This window comes from Drosophila albomicans, chromosome 2R (assembly GCF_009650485.2).
Source record: "Drosophila albomicans strain 15112-1751.03 chromosome 2R, ASM965048v2, whole genome shotgun sequence".
Lineage (NCBI taxonomy): Eukaryota > Metazoa > Arthropoda > Insecta > Diptera > Drosophilidae > Drosophila > Drosophila albomicans.
Genome location: NC_047631.2, coordinates 22071012 through 22088939, shown reverse-complemented (window position 1 = coordinate 22088939; position 17928 = coordinate 22071012). Strand labels below are relative to the sequence as shown.

General features: G+C 39.5%; 1 protein-coding gene across 7 annotated transcripts in view; it reads right to left on the bottom strand.

Annotated features, from left to right (window-relative positions):
• Window positions 1–2468: 2468 nt before the first annotated feature.
• LOC117574242 (low-density lipoprotein receptor-like) overlaps window positions 2469–17928 on the bottom strand; it is a 48374-nt gene continuing 32914 nt past the window's right edge. For 3 of the 7 annotated variants that reach the window (XM_034257963.2, XM_034257956.2, XM_034257961.2), the window contains 8 exons: window positions 14125–14247; window positions 13229–13452; window positions 10992–12389; window positions 10731–10929; window positions 10354–10506; window positions 5078–5217; window positions 4826–4981; window positions 2469–2656 (listed from right to left, as the gene is read on the bottom strand). In XM_034257963.2, coding sequence (XP_034113854.1) covers window positions 2621–2656; window positions 4826–4981; window positions 5078–5217; window positions 10354–10506; window positions 10731–10929; window positions 10992–12389; window positions 13229–13452; window positions 14125–14247 — 2429 coding nt within the window. In that variant the 3' untranslated portion in view covers window positions 2469–2620. The remainder of the gene's footprint in view (window positions 2657–4825; window positions 4982–5077; window positions 5218–10353; window positions 10507–10730; window positions 10930–10991; window positions 12390–13228; window positions 13453–14124; window positions 14248–17928) is intronic. The other 4 variants (XM_034257958.2, XM_034257957.2, XM_034257959.2 and 1 more) reach the window with 4 other exon arrangements.

Genomic DNA, 17928 nt, shown 5'->3' with positions numbered 1-17928 from the left:
AAACTGCTAAGCAGCCTATGGAAATTATCACAGGCGGAGTGTGGAGAATATGGCTGACGAAATCGATACAATTGAAAACGCTTAGCGTATTTTGGGTGCGGGATAAGCGGCTTATGCTTATGCTTTACTTGTCGCTGACAGTCGCCTGTCGTCTGTCGAACAATAAATACGAATAATGTGTTGCCTGCTTTTAGGCGCGACACATAAATTATAACAATAAAGACACCGAAAGGCATAAAAAATGGCATTTATTCGCCATTTGGGCACGAAAATCGCTGCGTCTGACTTTGCCCCGAAGGCACCCTGATAATTTGCGTCCATAAATTAACCAAAAGTTTAGCCCGCACACTACTCAACCACACACATACACAGGCACCAGCACATAGTAGGCATGACATTCTCATGCGTGAGGTCAAATATGGCCACTATTCAACGGCCAGCGAATTGACTTCCGATTGGTTGCTCCGGGGCCACACGGGTAAAATTAAAAATACTGCCCAATATGTATGTGCGTGTCTGTGTGTGTGTGTGTGTGCAGTCCATTCCAAAATTGCTTTGTGTGTTATGGCCATTAGTGAGTGCGGGTTGAGTTTCAGTTCAGTTTCAGATTCAGCTCCCGCTTTTGCTTTTGCCTCAACTATGCAATCTGTTAATTTTGGCCTCCGATGTGCGAACTTTGCCATGGTTATTGATAGCCGCCCGCGCTGCTCTGGCCAACGTTGTCTTCTTTACGAATTGATGTGCCCTCATGTGAAATAATTGGCGCAGTTGTCCAATGGCGTTTAATAATTCATGTGTCTGTGTCTGTGTGTGTGTGTTGGTGTTGCTACTGCTATCCACGTCAAGGCTATTAAGTTGTGGACTCAATTGCGAGCCCAGATTAACATGGCAGAGTCTGTTGCTGATGCTTTGCTTCGAGGCAGATTCACGGCCAAATCTCAGTGTATGACTCAGCGCTTTAATATGCCAAAGGAACATTGCTAGCTAGAGAGAAATAATCCAACTTCTAGAATATACAAATTTAAAATGTGTATATGTTTTTAAATGTACTTTATTTTTGAATAAATCTTATTTTACATTATTTGCATTAATATTAATAATATTAATTAGTTGTTGACATGTACCATTTCTCTGTTAGCTAATTAGTTTCAAACAGAATTGCATTAAAATATAAAATTCAAACACATTTCGAATTTCCCAGAACATATTTCATTTTACTTTTGAAATAAATTAAAAGTGCAACTTCTACATATGCTAAATGAATAAAAACTAAATAAATGAGAAATTTTTAAAGGAATTATAATAATTTAAAATAAATGTATGATACATATACATATATATTTTCTTTAAACTGATCACAGCATATTGTTCTGAATACCCAAAGAGAACGAGCGAAAAATGTGTACAAAGAAATAATGTGAATTAAATATTGTTGTATAATGATGTTTAGCTTTCGTTTAATATATTCGACCATCTTTTTTGTGTTTTGTATTCTCATTGATTTCCCCTTTTTCCAAAAATGTATTTACATTGCAAAATGTACATGAAGTATTCACTAAATTTGATCTAAATATTTGTGCTAAATACATTATTTTCTCCATTTTTCTTTTCTTGATTTTTCCATTTTTATTCATAACAAAAAATATCTAAATTACTATGATTCGTAATAATATTCATTATTATTGTTTCATATGCTAACATTTCATATTTGAACGATTTTCAATTTCATTGCTCCGTCGATTTGGTCGATTGTGATAGAAACTGAACTTATTTCTTTTTTTTTTAATTACATGTGTAGTGGCAGATAGAAATCAAATGCAGTTTGATATTTAATTTACATTTAAGTAATAAATTCTATCACAATTGAGCAAATCAACAGAGGAATTTCTTAGTTTTTTGTTGAAATTCCAACAAATTATTTTGCACATTTTCAACTTTTTACAATTTATTTCATTCACTTAAAACGAAAGGTTGAATTTCGGCTCTGAATTGTGTCCTTGTGGCTCGCTCCCTGCGTGTATGTTTGTGTGTGTGTGTGTGTTCTTATGAGTATGGATATGCGTGTGTGCGATTGTGTGAGTGTACATACAAATGTGCGTGTATATGAGAGTGTGTGTGTGTTGATGCTGTTGGTTGATCTCAAAAGGTTTTGCCCTGCCGTCGCAAAAGTTGCGTATTAGTTTGTGGGCGTATTTGAATGGAGGCGTGTTTCATGAGTTTTGATGTTGAATTTAAATTAAATTGTAAACTAGGCAACAAATTAAATTTGTTGAGTATTTTGTTTTCCCCATGATAATATTTAATTGTTGTGGTTCTCTTCTTATTGTTGTGATTGAATTCTCTTTCTTGTGGTTACCATCTTGTTAATGTTCTTGTTGTTGTAGTTGTTGTTGTCTTTTTTGGCATGCTTCTTTATACTTGCTAAACAAAAGTTTTACTTTTTGTTTCTTTGAGTTAGGTGCCTTAAACTTAAAGGACTTCATAATAGGAGTTTTTTTTTCTTCTTGTTTTGCTCTTTCTTCTTGTTGTTGCCTTAGCTTCTGCCGATAAACCGCAGTCTGTTTGGATATGTCTTTTGTTTTTTTCTTTTTGTTGTGTATGGCTTTCCTATGCTCTCATTTCAAACACATTCTATCACCTCAGCGCGTAAGGGTTCCTGGAAAAAATGTAATCAAATATTAAAAGCTGTTTTCAAATATGTACGCTTAACACATTAAGGCAAAGTGTAAAAATGATAAAAGTGGGTACGTAATCAACTGTTATGTTTAATGTAAAATTAAAAGTCTGCCCCATTAAATATAAATTAAGCTTTAAACAACTATAAATTGAATGAAAATATAATGGGATATTTTCCATAATCCGGCGGGAATGTTGATGGCGATATTACCGGAACCCCTATTGATTGCATAATTCGAAATATTATAAATACAAACATCGTAAAATGTTCCAATGATAACAATGCGTAAATCGTCGTCCTTGTCTATTCGTGAAATGCAAATGCAAATTTCTATGCCAGCTGACCGCACTGAAAATCAGGCTTAATGATATTTTGCTTAAATAGGCATAATTATCTATGTAGTTGTTGTTCTTTCGCTGTGTTTTTCATTTGTTTTTTTTGTTGGTGCAGTTGAAAATTTAGCGTGCTAATTAAAAATAGCAGCAGGCATTTGCCGAAATGCAAAATTCAATTTAATTTAAATATTTTAGTAAATTATATGAAAATGCAGCAGCTGCTGTTGGACTGCGACAGACAGAAAAAAGGACATTTTGACGCTCCATTGACGCTTTTTAATTGGCCTTTATGTTTAATTGGCCAATGGATATGCACGTTTTGATTGCATTGCATTGCATTACAATTACGAAATTACGAAAGGTGCGGCCCTGAGGGCTGCTCTAATGCCGTGTCGTGTCAACGAGAGTTTTCAACAATTTTCACAATGTTCTCACACAATAGAATCGATGGCAATCTGGTGGCATTGCGGCGGCATTTAGATCGATTTATAAATGGCTAATAAATTAAATCATATACCAATAAAATGCCAATTAAATTATGTGTACTCAGTGTAATAATAATCATAATAATTATAATAATGACAATTTCGAATGCAACAATTTATTATGCATGACCACGACTTACCTTCTATTTGCTAATGGATATCTAGCTTTGGGTTTTGCGTTTTCGCTCGCAGCGTGCAAAGTTGATAAACAAATTTCGTTAAAATCCTGCCAAGTCATGTGTGTGTGTGTGTGTGTGCAACTGTTTAATGTTTGCATACACATTGGTCTTAACTAAATATTTGCTAAACTTGAAACTGTGTTGCTTGTGCTGATTTTCAGATACAGAAAGGAAAAGCTAACTTAAAAGTTGGCAGGCCGAGGCTTAAATACTCTTTCAGAATTAGATTTTTAAATTAAGTGATGTGAATTTTATAAATTTACGAATTTGTGTTTCCAAAGAAAGGGAAAGAAGCAGACAGACATTGAAAATAAATCTTTTATTCAGTATATATCGGAAAGTGTGTCTGTTTCTTTTAGAAAGCCAAGTTTTAACTTCATAGAATATTAATCTGTAAAGTTTGTAATGTATTGAGCACCAAACTCTTTTCAATTTAACTATGAAAACTAACGCCAAATGTCAAGTACTCAATCAGCTATGAAATTCTATTATTTTTAAATATTTATATTCATTTTTCTTTAAAGAAATTATCTACTGTAATTAGGCTTCGAAAGTGAACACATATTATTTCATTAAATATATAAATTGATTGTTCAAAATAAAATATTCTTAGTTATTTGACATTTGTGGCTAGTTAACTGTTTTTCAAGTGTTTTGTATATAAAAATTGTCACAACTTGTTGAGGATTTAAAAAATAAAACCTCTTGGTTCCGAAAACACATAAGCACACATATAAATACGTTATCTATTATTTGGTAAAACACTTAAAAGTTGCTTGTTCTATATGCTATTTTAACACTTAAGAATGCATTTGGAAATATGATAAATTGTTGTTCGCGTGGTTCTGTTAGTTAGTGAGAATAAACACTCGGATATACAATAGAGTACATACTTATTTTTACATTTATATGTTATGTTACTCTTTCAGCACGGGGCTCTCCCAACTTGTACTCAACTTATTTTGTAGGTTACCAACTGATATAGCTTACGACTTACGATATATAATCTGACTAAATACATATGTATCCATCTATGTACAACATTTAATTTAAGATTAGTTCTAGCTTAGATTTAGCCTGGCAAATTTAAAATCTCACATAGCTAAAATCATTTGGATTTGCCGTTGACGTCACCATCGACCCGCTTACCTCTTCCTCCAATGCTGGGGCATATTTACTGCTTGCATCGATGGGCGCATTCTTCTCCAAACTGAACGTATCCTCTGTGGTCTTATTGTACGTGGGATTCACAAAATTCATGGAATTTCCTCTCTTCGGGTAACGCTTTATGAATAAATAGCATGTCTGTAAAATATATAAAACATAGTAACCGTAAATAAATTGATTGCTTAGTTACCGGCCCAAAATTCATTGGCATACAAATAATTTTGCAGTACTTACGCCCACAAGAACTATTACTCCCACAATGGAGCCGACAACGAGCACTGCTGTTGCCCATGTTGAGCTCTGCTCTTCAGTCTGCGACGAGTCCAAGAGTTTGTCATCCTTGTGTGTCGCATTTCCGGCGGGCACTTTGTCTGCTAAGAAGTGAATACATACAACATATAATACTCTCTTAGTTAGCTGTGATTAAAATGGATATTGAAAACCAAAACCAAAACCAAAATTGAAATTCAATATTTACGAGCAGAAGAAAGTAAAGCACGAAGAAATCCTTCACCATTATTATAAAAAAAAAGGAAATTCAAAGAGTAAAGCAAGCGAGTCTAATTATTTTTTATTAAAAGCTGCCGCAAGGCAATTTATCAACGCAAAGCAAGGAAATGGGCAAATTAGTTATTCAAAGAATGTTTACTTAACTACAAGAGTATTTTAGGCATCAAAGTCAGCGCAGCATGTGCATTATTTGATAATAGTTCTATAAATATATTGTTTTAATCAAAAATTCCGTCGAGTTTATGAGGATTCTTGTGTTCTGGTCAGGTTGAAGCATAATTAAAATATTTCATTATTTTTGGGAACTGCCAAAAGTCGACGGCATCCAGTGGCGAATGTTTCCGTCTCCAATTCCTGCCCCCCTATCCCCTCTCTCTTCCTAGTGTCTCTCATGTTCCTTGCTCCGCTGTGCCGTTACGCTGTCAACTTTTTATGTCACGCTTTTTGGTTTTTTTTTGTGTTTTTTTTTTTGTTGCTGGTGACGTTGTTGTCTGTGCGGCAGGAAGTTGTAGGATTTTTCCGCTGTCAACATAATTCGTTTTCATATTTTCCGTTTAGAATTTGTTCAAAAGTTAAGCACAGGACGCGTTCGTCTGGCAAAGGATGTGCCGCATTTAACAGCATTGCACGAACTGTCGCCTCTTGTTCTACTTATTGTTCTTCTTGTTGTTTTCTCCATCTTCTTCATCTTATACAAGCCTGTCTGCTTCTTTGTCATTATTCTTATTCTTTTTGTGTTGTTAGTATTAATTTTTGGTCTACGGCTTGTCGTAATTTCCATGAACTGGACGGATCAGCATGAGAATGTGCCGCATATGGCAGCGGCAACGGCAGCAACCGGAATTATCATTAAAAGTTGGCAGCGGCAACAGCTGCACAGCATCGATTGTCAGCGCCAACCGGGGAGCAGGTTCTTAGCAATTTATTTGCGGCATTAACAGACAGTCAAGTGGCAAAAGAAAAGCAGTTGAAAAGCTCTACGCATACTTGCCACATTAATTGCAAGCTGTGTTCGTGTGTATTAGTGTGTGTGTGATACAAAATAAGCTTCTTTCAAATTGTATTTTTGGGGGCAGGGCGCAGACTTCTTTGCTATCATTTAAAGGTTCTTCCCCACATAGCAGTTAAAAAAGGTTGTTGTGCGTTAAGGGTGTTCCTCAAACGGTTATCGCTGCATTTTAAATCAATTTACTTTTAGTATTTTAAGGTTGTCTAATGCGAAATTAATTACACATTGAAAGAGAGATAGGATGGATAGAGTAAGCTTAATTTAGAGAGGGGTTTTTGCTTATATATTAGTCTACTAAAAAGGGTTTTTCTTAATTCAACAGAAATTAGGTAGAAAGGTGGAACTAACTAATGATACTTCTATTTCCTAGTTTATTTTATAGTGCACTTTTCTTTATCTTTTTTTCATCTTTTGCAACTTTAAGTTTCCCACTGAGTTGAAGTATTTTGGAACATACTCCAACTTGCTGGCTGTTTGTCTTCCCCTCTTGTTGGGCCATATTTTATGTACTGCCATAAATGTCATATATTATTGCGGGTCCCTAATCTATAGCAAATGCAATTTGCCAGCTCCCAGGCACAGCACAACAAACAATGTAATGTTCCCCCATTTTTTTTGTTCGCATTCTGTTCTGTTTATAATCCTGCACATGTGTTTTATATGTTTTTTTAAAGACAGCGAATGGCTCTGCTACCATACTCCAGACCATTCCCTACCAGACCAGACCAGACCAGGTGTATTTCTCGTAGCACCCCTAACGAATATGCCATAAAAATTTCGCGACATGCTCCTGCTCCTGTTCCTGTGTGCTCCTGTGGCTAGCGAGAGCGGAGCAAGCGGCAAGCGGGGGAAATCGCAAATGAAATAAAAACGCATAAAATGCTTTACGTTGCCGACGGCGATGTCACCTTTTTTTTTGTGACCAGATTAGATAAACAAAGTTGAAAACTTTTCCGGGATATATACCGTATCTCAATGTATAGAAAAATAAAATGTTTGTGCGTGTGCGAGTTTGTGTGTGTGTGTGTGTGTGTGTGTGGCGTGTGGCAGCGGCTGACAGCATGTTGCTATTTAATGCCACACAATATGCAGTAAAGTGCGAGACAATGGTAAACTGGCGCTGAGCTGACCAACAACTGCAGCCCAACTGAAAGTCATAAAATTTGCAAACAACACTGGAGCAGCTGTTGACCCATAACCACCCGTGCCTCCTCTCTCCCCACTACTTCCCTCTTCTATGCTACTTTATGTGTTTGGCTATTAAAAATGCAATCGTTACTTCGAAGGCTCAAAGTTTATGACGCTTCCAAGCTCACAGCCGCAGTCGCAATCGCAATCGCAGTCGGAATCGCAGTCGCCGTCTGTCGCTCTGTCATTTTTTTGCTGTTTGTCTCTGGCGTATTTGCGAAACTTTGCCTGCGCTTAATTAAGCAATTTGAAGTGCGGCTGCCGCGTGGGTGGCAATCAAGGGCGGCCAAGCAAGGCCATAGAAAAAGTAGCACAAACCGCTAATTGAAATTGCAGTTATGGCGTATTCCCGTTTGCCGGCTTGGTCATCTAATTGAAATAGTCCTTAACTAGTTTATAGTTATTTACTTGGCCCATCATCCACTCATCCCCCCCGTCTCTGGTTTTTGGGGGGTCAGACCACCATCTGCTCATCTGGTCGCGCGAACTGTGCAAACTTTTGCCTAAGCTCACAATTTCTATCTCTCTCTCTCTCTTTTTCAAGCACCCACTTGGTCCAAGTCGTGATCATCATCATCATTAGCAAACATCATCATTATCGTTGCTGTGTAGTCCTTAGCGAGTTTGTCGTTTTCTTAGAAATATAGTGCAGCATTTGAGTTTGCTTGGGTCAGTCTCTACGTCTGTCCGTTTGTCCATTTATTTTGTCGGTCAGTCAGGTTGTGGCAATGTAACGGTATTTGCTTGAGCCGCTTAACGTTTTCTTATTTTATATTCATTCCTTTTATTCTTTTACTTTTTAAATTGACGTAATTAGGCGCATTTGTGTGGCCTCACACAGCTAAGCTGCTCCTCTCTCCCCAAGCTCTTGATTTGGGTAGGCATAGCAACGCTTGCTCTAGGTTTCACCGACAGCACAAATGGGCAATAAAAAAAAATAACAATTTAAAGAGGACTTTACAGTTTAACAAAGTGATTAAAGAGCTTCTTGAAGTGGACATACAATGTAAGTAATTTTTATATTTAAAAGAAGTGTAGAAATGTCTTCAAATGAAGTGAATGAATTGAAATTTCGTAATGATTTATGTGTGAAATGCGAAGAAATATTACAAATATCATAATTAGATAAAGCACGTGAAATACGAAAATATTTTGATGATGAAACTAATTTTAGTGCGTGGCTAATTTTTTTTCTTTGACGGAATTAGCTGGGCCAAAAACTAGCGCGTGTTCGCTCCAGCTGCTATAAATAATAATAATAATGCGAGCGTGTTTGTCATGTTCCATTCAATGTCTCTTCCCAGAAATGATAACAAGAAGCAGCAGCAGCCGAAGCCGCAGCAAATTGCGTGGGCGTTTCTATGGAAAACTTAAGAACCTTATGTGCTCTTTTGAAATGTCCTTCAACTTAGATGGCTACACAGTCGTCTCATCAGCTTTCTATGTGTGCTTGCTTTGTTGTTGTGGGCTATGCTGAAAACGTGCTAATTTATTTTCTTGCTTTCAATAGATCAAAGATCAAAGCGTGCTTTTAGGCGCATCTCACAATGGCGTCGCGAAAGGGGGAATTGCAATCATTTGGCTGACTTTGCAACAAACAATCAGGATAGCGTTTGCCGAAATATTTGCCACATTTGCGAGAGTGTGTCACATATTTTTGGGGGAGACTGTGTCAAAGCGCGACAAAATGCCAAAATGCCAGCATCCATGGCAATAATTGTGATGCAGCCATGAGGTGTTGACAGCGCCAATTTTGCTGCTGATGGATGTGGCTGAATGTGTGTGCGGCTCATGTGGATGATGAATTTGTGGTTAAACTATTTGCTATTTGCCCTGCCCCGACACTGACACACCACGCCCTCCTCTTGAGCGCCCACATATGTGTGTGTGTGTATGCTCTCTCTTTCTCTTGGCCATGTCGTTTTGTGTACAATTTAATTTCATGGCGATTTGTTGTCGACAGCGCAGCGCTTCTCACTTTCTGCTTGTTGCTGATATATCAGTTTGACTGTCTGTCCGTCTGTCTGTCTGTCTGTCCGTTCGTTCGTTCTTCTCGTTCTCGTTCTCGAGAACAGCGCTCGGCAGCTGCCTCTGCGGCTGTCAGCCGTTCATCATCCGCACTCGCATCCGCATCCACATCCACATCCGTATCCGCATTGTCATCGCTTCTGACAGAGTTGGGCACAAATTGCATGCAGCCAAATTCGATGGAGTAAGTGTCATAGGGTTGTCGCTTAAGCCCAGCACACACTTGTGGGGTGGGGGGAGGTGGGGGATGAGTGGGAGATTGTCGCGACGCTGTTACCATTGTTGCCATTAAACATGTCAGTAGCGCTTCCTTTTGGCGGTTTTTCGTGCTCTCTCTTTGCTCTGCTGTCTGCTTTCGCATGGCAGCCCGCAAAATTGTCATGTATAGCTGTGTGTGCATATGTGTGTGTGTGTGTGTGTGCACGTGTGTGTGTTTTTTGAGTGATTATGTCGATATCATTGATGTTGATTTATGATGATGACATGTGCGCGTTGTATGTTGTATGCATGTGTAAGAAATTGGCGTGACAAATGGCAGACGAAATTAAAAGCGAGTAGCGAGAAGCTCTCAGCTCTCAGGTGGAAAAGCATTTACATACAAATGTGTAAGCTATAAATAGCAAAAACTGTTAGACAGACTAAGCATTAAAGTTATGGTTAGACACAAGTAATTAGAAGACACGAAGAGTTTCGTGACAGCCAAACACCAACTACGAAAAGCCTTCCACCGATATACATATGTATACTATTGTATTGTATCGTATCAATCTCATACCAGGCATTGCACTCGTTGGTGCATCTTGAGGTAGTTTCGGGGGTGCTGTTGTTACTGTTGTTGCTGTGCTTGACGGCGTTGGCAACGCAACTGAACTGTTTACTGAAGGCCGACTGCTTGGCTTAACACGAGTTGTGTTTCGCGCTGAGATATCTGCGTGTGTGTAGCGCAGTCAATTGGATAAAAATAATGTTTTAATCAAGCGGCAAACAACAGAAAATTAAATCAAAATGTAAGCCAAACAAAATAACCATAAAGCAGACGGTTAATCGCAGTCGATTGCAGCGTTAAATGCCGCAACCGCAACAAGAACTCGTGCAACAGCAAACTGCATTGAATGGCATTTTTAAATCGAGCAGATGACAAAAGCTACTTACGATCTTCGACGCACATAAGGCCATCGGCCATCAGTTTCAGACCCGCGGGACACGCACACGAAATGCGCGGACTCTTCTCGTTGATGCGCGGCGCGGGGAGGCAGAGATGTGAACAGTGGCCATTGACCGATTGGCAGTGATTAACGCCATCTGGTTGGCGGTATGCATGATACACATGAATAACCATCGGATGCTGCAACTGCAAAGAGTGTAAAGGGTTTAAAGAAGTGTTTCGTAGTAGTATGCAAAGAGTATGCTCACCATGTGCACGGCTGTAATGGGCTCGACACCTTCGCCGGTGAACTTGTTGGCCTTGAAGACGGTCTGCTTGTCCCAGTCCGTCCAGTAGATGTAATCCTCAAAGGTGGTGATGGAGAACGGATGTCGCAGATACTCCGTCGAGTAGAGAATCTGTCTGCGCTGTGAGCCATCGTAGTTGGCTGAGGAGATGACATTCAGTTTGCCATCCACCCAGTAGATGCGCTTTCGCACCATATCGAGAGTGATGCCATTGGGCCACTTTACATCATAGTTGATAATCGTGGTGCGATGCGAGCCATCCATGCCAGCGCGTTCAATGCGAGGAGATGCTCCCCAGTCAGACCAATACATCCAGCCGTCGATGGGATCGAGTGCAATGGAGCGCGGTATATCAAGAGAATCCTTGATCAAGACCGCGCCCATGTTGCCGTCAAAGTTGGTCATTTCTATCGTGCATTTGCTCGTGTCCGTGTAGTACACATGATTGTAAACCCAATCCACAGCCAGACCATCTGAAGTGACTGATGATTGCTTGAGCACAACGGTCTTTTCGTTGCCCTCATCGATGGGCGCCTTGTAGATGCTCTGTGTGGTCACATCGCTCCAGAAGATCATGCCAGTGCGGAAGACAAAATCCAGAGCTGTGGCTGACTTTGTGTTGTTCACAATCGATGTGATCTCCATGTGATCCAGCGCAATCTTTCGAATATCGTGACGACGCGCCAGCAGCAGTGAAGCATGACCCTCGGTGGCTTTGCAACGCGTGTGATTGCTGGGATCTTTCATGTATCCCTCGTGGCACTTGCACTTGTAGCCTCCCATCTCATTGATGCAGATCTGTGAGCAGGCGCCCGGCTCCTCACACTCATTGATATCCACACACGTGTGGCCATCTAAAGATAGTTTATAACCCGATCGACACTCGCAGTGGTAGCCAATCTGTTGATCGACACAGCGATGCATGCAGTTGCCATTCTTGGTTGCGCATTCGTTGATTTTGCACTTGCCCGCTGGCTCATCCTCGCCATCGGGGCAATCCTTGCGCTGGTCACAGACCTTGGACAAGGGAATGCATTGTCCACCGCCGCAGTCGAATTCAATCGTTGCATTGCAGCTCTGTCGCTTCGCAGCCAATCTGCAGTCGCGTTCATCGCTTCCATCCTTGCAGTCAGATTCGCCATTGCAGGCCAGATGGCCGGCAATGCAGCTGCGATCGTGGCACTGGAATTGATCTACTCGGCAGGTGATATTCGGACAGTTCGACAAATCTTCATCCTCGCCACTGGGACAATCGCGATCGCCGTCGCAGAGCCACGACTTTGAGATGCAGGTAATGCGATCCTTGCACAGAAACTCGTTTGTGCTGCATGAAAGTGGTCTAACAGATGCGGCACAATCCTGCAGAGCGACATAAGAAGGAGTTAGAGAAGGAGAATAAGTGAGTGAGTGAGTGAGTGAAAGCGGAGAAGGAGAGTCAATGAAATTGCCTGTCTACTGTGCGTATACTTTATTTGAAATGCATTTTTGCAGCGCCTGTCAAAAGGATGTTGGCAAGGAAGTTTGCTTCAAAAATGCCATAAAGCAGCATCCACAACGTGCCGTGCTGCTAAGTGGCAGCCACTGTGCTGGCAGCTAAGACATGCACACACACACACACACACATACACATTTTATATGTATGTGTATAGACAGACGCTTGTCGCTGGCCATTGCTTGCATATCTGTTTTGTAGCATAATTTTTTTTTTTTTTGGGGGGCTGCTAGCGAAAATTCTTCACATTTTTTATAGTTTATTTTCTTTTATTCTTTTTTTTTTGGGGGGGGGGGGGACTTGAAGCAGTTTCAGACGCTGCTGGTGCTGTTGCTGTTGCTGTTGCTCCTTACTGCTCCCTTGTCTGACAACAAAAGCTGAACGTCATACACATAAATGTTTATGGCAGCAGTTGCCAACGACGCCATCGTTGACGTCGACGCCGTCGTCGTCGTCGTCAGTTTTGAATAATGCGCGCGTGTTGCATAATTTATGCTTTTCTAGCATGCACCATAAAAACATACATATATAGTATATATACGTATATATGCACGAGGTTGGTATGAAAAACTTGGCCAAATGACTTGCGCAAACTTTCATTTAATTTCGCACAAGTTTATCGAAGATTTCACTTAAACTTTACAGTTGAGCATTTGCCAGACACTCATAATTGGTTGTCATATCGTTATATCTACTATCTACTTACTTTCTCATCGCTGCCATCGTAGCAATCCTGATCGCCATCGCACATCCAACTCTTGCGTATGCACATGCCATCGCCGCAGGTGAAGGCATCGGCTGGGCATCCGATATTATGGCAATCGTGCTCATCGGTGCCATCGCCGCAATCGTTGTCGTGATCGCAGACCCAACGCTTCTGTATGCAGCGACCGTTGCCGCAGGTGAATTCATCCGTGCGGCAGGTGGTATCTAAATATGTGCGTTAAAAGTGAGATTCCATGTTAGAAGACAATGTTGATTGAGTGTGTTTGTGTGTGCAGGCGGAGGATTTGTTGTGAGAATGTTGTGTTTACTTAAGTATGAGAAGCTGTGGTTAAGTATAGTGTAACATAGAGTTAGGTAAACAACACAAAGAGAGAGAGAGTAACAACATAAGAAGCTGAAATATGCGAGACATAACTCAACAAAAAACCAACACCATTATAAAAATTTGCTGCAAACAAAGCAAAATAGTGAAAGCAAAAAGAAAAGCAACGCCACCGCCACCACGCTAAGGGGGATGAAAGCCAAAAGAGATTTGTAGTTACAACAACAATGAGAGCAACAATAACTACTGTAACTACAACAAATATGTAATAAGAGCATTGCACACTAAAGTGTTCACTGTGTATGGATGTGTGCGTAAATATTTGTGCTTTATTGTATATGTAATGTTTAGATAAGTATTACACAATTCCAGCAGCTATGTGTAGCATACTTATGGGATACAAGTTGAAACACAACACAACACACACACACCCACACACAGTAGTTATAGTATGTGTGTGCAAGTATAAATAACTAGAAAGCTACAGCTACAAAGCTAGTACGAAGTAGAATGCGAGTAGCACAAAGTTAGATTTGATTTTAGATGTCTCTTACTGCACGACGCCTCATCGCTACCATCTCTGCAATCCTTGTTGCCATCACACATCCAGGTGAGTGGGATGCACTCGCCGATGCCATTCTTACAGGTGAACTCTTCTGATGAACACGCCTTTATTTCTGTAATACACAAGAATTTTCATTGCAATGAGTGTGAGAAAAATAATTTAGATTATATCGTTCCATGGCGGGTTCTTCGCACTTTTTAAGTTAAATGAGAAGATAAACTCATTCGACAGTCTAGACTCATTGAGAATTATTACGTTTACTTTATTTTTATGTTTTTTTAATAGCATTTCTATGGGCACATAGCACATTTGTATTCTATAGTCTTTGGTGTTCGTCAAAGAGAATGAATATATTTGTCTAAAAATAAATATGTTGATCTCTGAAAAAGAAAATACAATCTATATAAAATACAGCACAGTCTTGCCACAATGACTTTTGAGATTAAGCTTAGATTTGAGTATCTAATTCAGCATATTGCCAAACAACGCATATCGCAGCAAATCAAAGCTGCCTTCAGATGTTTATCTCGATGCGTAAAACTTTTACTGCTGATGCCTGAGTACAGTATGTGCGTCGAGTAGCTACTAACTGTCTGGCTAATGGTGATGCTTAGTTAAATCTTTGATTATACTGCTGCTGCTGCAGCATTTTGGTTTCCATTGAAGGCGTTTCGTCTTGACGCCTTGAAGCATGCAACAGACTTTTCTATAGTCTTGTGTGTGTTGCTCGCATTGTAATTAAGTTTATAAGCAGCTGCCTTGGAATTGAAGTCGAAGTCCAATTGTGGCGCACATGCCTGGCAAGTAATAAACATAGTTGTCGTGCCAACACTAAGCACAAACACACGCAATGGAGTAAGAAGAGAGAGAGAGAGTGAGAGAAGGAGAAGAGGAGGAAAGGGAGAGAAGCGAAGGCGGCTATAAATATATAGGGCAACAGTGAAACTGCAAATGCTGCTTGGGGCTAAGCAGGCGGCATTTTATCTAGGCAGTAATTAAGACATTATCAGCCAACACTCCATAAAGTTAAAACGCACACATGCGTACGCATTAAAGCAATTATCACACACACACACACACTTTCAGGCTAACACTAATGGGACGCAGTCTTGTTGCCTGAAACTTTCATTGAAGTTTCGCCAGTTGCCTATTTAGAGAGCGAGCGACGGACGTTAAACAAAGCTGACAACATACACCACACACATACACACACACATTTGACACGCCCACACACATGCGGATGTGTGTGTGTGTGCGGCATAAAAACGCTTGTGTTTAACCCTTAATGCGTGTTATTTTCCATGTATATTTTTTTCTGTGCTTTTGTTGTTACGTGCAAAATGAATGCTGGCCTTTGTTTGAGTCCTGGCCATGCTTGATTTTGCCTGATAAGATTATGTAATTCGTGTTGTTTGTTGTGTGTGGGAGTATGTGTGTGTGTGTGTGTGCTACAGGCAATAAAGGCACATAACGCCAGGCACACATATTTAAATATGCCTTTTGACATGCCGCTCGCTTTCGTCTCTTTTTCCCATCCCTTCTCTCCGCTTCTGTTTACCATTATTTGCGTGCACCTATGCGCAGCAATGTTTGGCATTTCATTCCTATTTGCCGTGAGCAGCTTAAGCATCGTTGCAAATAAATTAATTTATTATTATTTTACGCTTTGCTGCTTGATATTTTGCATGTACAGCGCGTCGTATGCGTGATGTGACTTAAATTGGAATTTATTGCAGTGTGCGCGCGTGCGTTTGTGTGTGTGTGTGTCTTGTTAACAAAGAAACGATAAAGCCGAATATTTAATAATCAAAATATTTGTTGAGACCGAAAATCCAATCATTGTCCAACTAATTAAGAAATGTATAAGCTTATTATTATGCATAATTACGCATCTTAAACGACAACTTGACTGACAGCAATTAAATGTATTTAAATGCAACTCAATTTAATTGCACACACAGTCATTAATATTTTAATATTATTAGAGCTACAATTTAGAGAAATTTAGCAGCATTTTATTGCAGCTGAACATTTCCATAACCATAATTGATGGCAGATTTAAAAAGTTAATTATGCGCCTATTTGCAATATTGCGTATACGCAACATCGCTTTTATGACTTTAGTAAAATTTATTAGGAGCAGCTTCCTCTACTCTTTTGCTGTCGTTGTCGTTGCTAGTCTCGTAAAAGTGGACAAGCAGCGACATGTCCTGTGGCAGGCCAGCCTTTGTTGAGCTTCAACGTGTAAGCCATAGCAAAATCAATTTGCTGGCTACAAAGAATGGCACACGCACAGCCACACACACATACACACACACACACACAGGCTGAATCGCACATAAGTTTTGTGCTGTATTCAATAGCATTCTCCTGTTATCTGCCAAGGGGCGGTAACAATTTGATTTTAATTTTATTTAAAATGCTTTTAGTATACGTGTCAAACGTGCATCTTGTCAAGGGGAAGGATAAAGAGGAGCTGACACAAACACACTTGAAAGGCATCAAAGCCAATGAAGATTGATGCCATTGTGAAATAGTTTTACTTCTGCAGTTTCTCTGCCTTGCAGTCAAGTTTTTTTTTTGTCGTAAACAACAACATGTTTGCAACACTGTTGTTTGTATACCCGCTACCCATAGGGTAGAAGGGTATTGTAACTTTGTGAATGCGAGTAATGTATGTAACAGGCAGAAGGAAGTGCCCGACCCCATACAATATATATAGTCTGTCTGTCTATATCTCAGAGACTATAATAGAAAGAAATATAATTTTTTTGTCGACAGCACTTTTTATGTTTGCACGCAGATTTGTTTCAGATTTTTGGCACTTTCACTTCCGCTCCCGCAAATGGACAAAAATCAAATAACAAGCGCGACTTAGAATAGACAATATTAAATATAGTGAGAACTTGATAGCGATGGGGTAAAAATTACGGATTTAAGAAATATTTTTGTATGGCAAAATATGCCTAGGGTCTTAGCTGCTTTGGCTGACAATCTTGTATATTTTGACCACTATAGTATATTTGGAATGTATACCAAATAAGTTATGTATATTAATTTGACATATTTTAAGAATAATACTGCATAGTTTAGCTTCTATTCAAAATGGCATGATGGCGGCTATCTTACAGTCGAGCACACTCGACAGAATTTATTTCGAAATGTCTCATTTTTCTTTTTATGTTCTATTTTAGCATTTAATTGCAAATGTTGTTAAATTTAATGAAATTTATTAAAAAATGTTTTGCATACTCTTTGTCGCACGTTAAACTTCAATTAACATTCAACTTGTTTGTTTTATTTATTCGACTGCTGTGCATAAAAGCCATAAAGTGTCACACGTGTTTGATGTAAAGAGAGAGTGAGAGAACTGAATGCGAATCCTGTGCAAGCTGTAAATGGTGTAAAATTTGCTGAGCCGTGTCCTGCCGCCAGTCGTTTGGCAGAAGAAGAAAATAAACCACAGGCTCAATTTGGGCGCGCGCTCTCTCTTTTCGTTTTTGATTACCCAGTTTTTATTTCGCCGTCGTCCTGCTGATGAGTTACGAGTGGATAACATCATAAAAATCTCATCATTTCTGCTTCTTGCTACAGCTTTTGCTTTTTTCAATTACAGCGTGAAGGAATAAAATAAAAACAGAAAAGAAAAGCAAAAGGAAAATTTGTTGTTGTGGCATATAGTTAGCCAAATGTGAAACAGACTATAAACTGCCGAATAAGTTGCCCGAAAATTGTGCGACAGCTTCTCATGGAGAGTACGAGTACTAGACTAGCGAACACCCTGTAAATCATC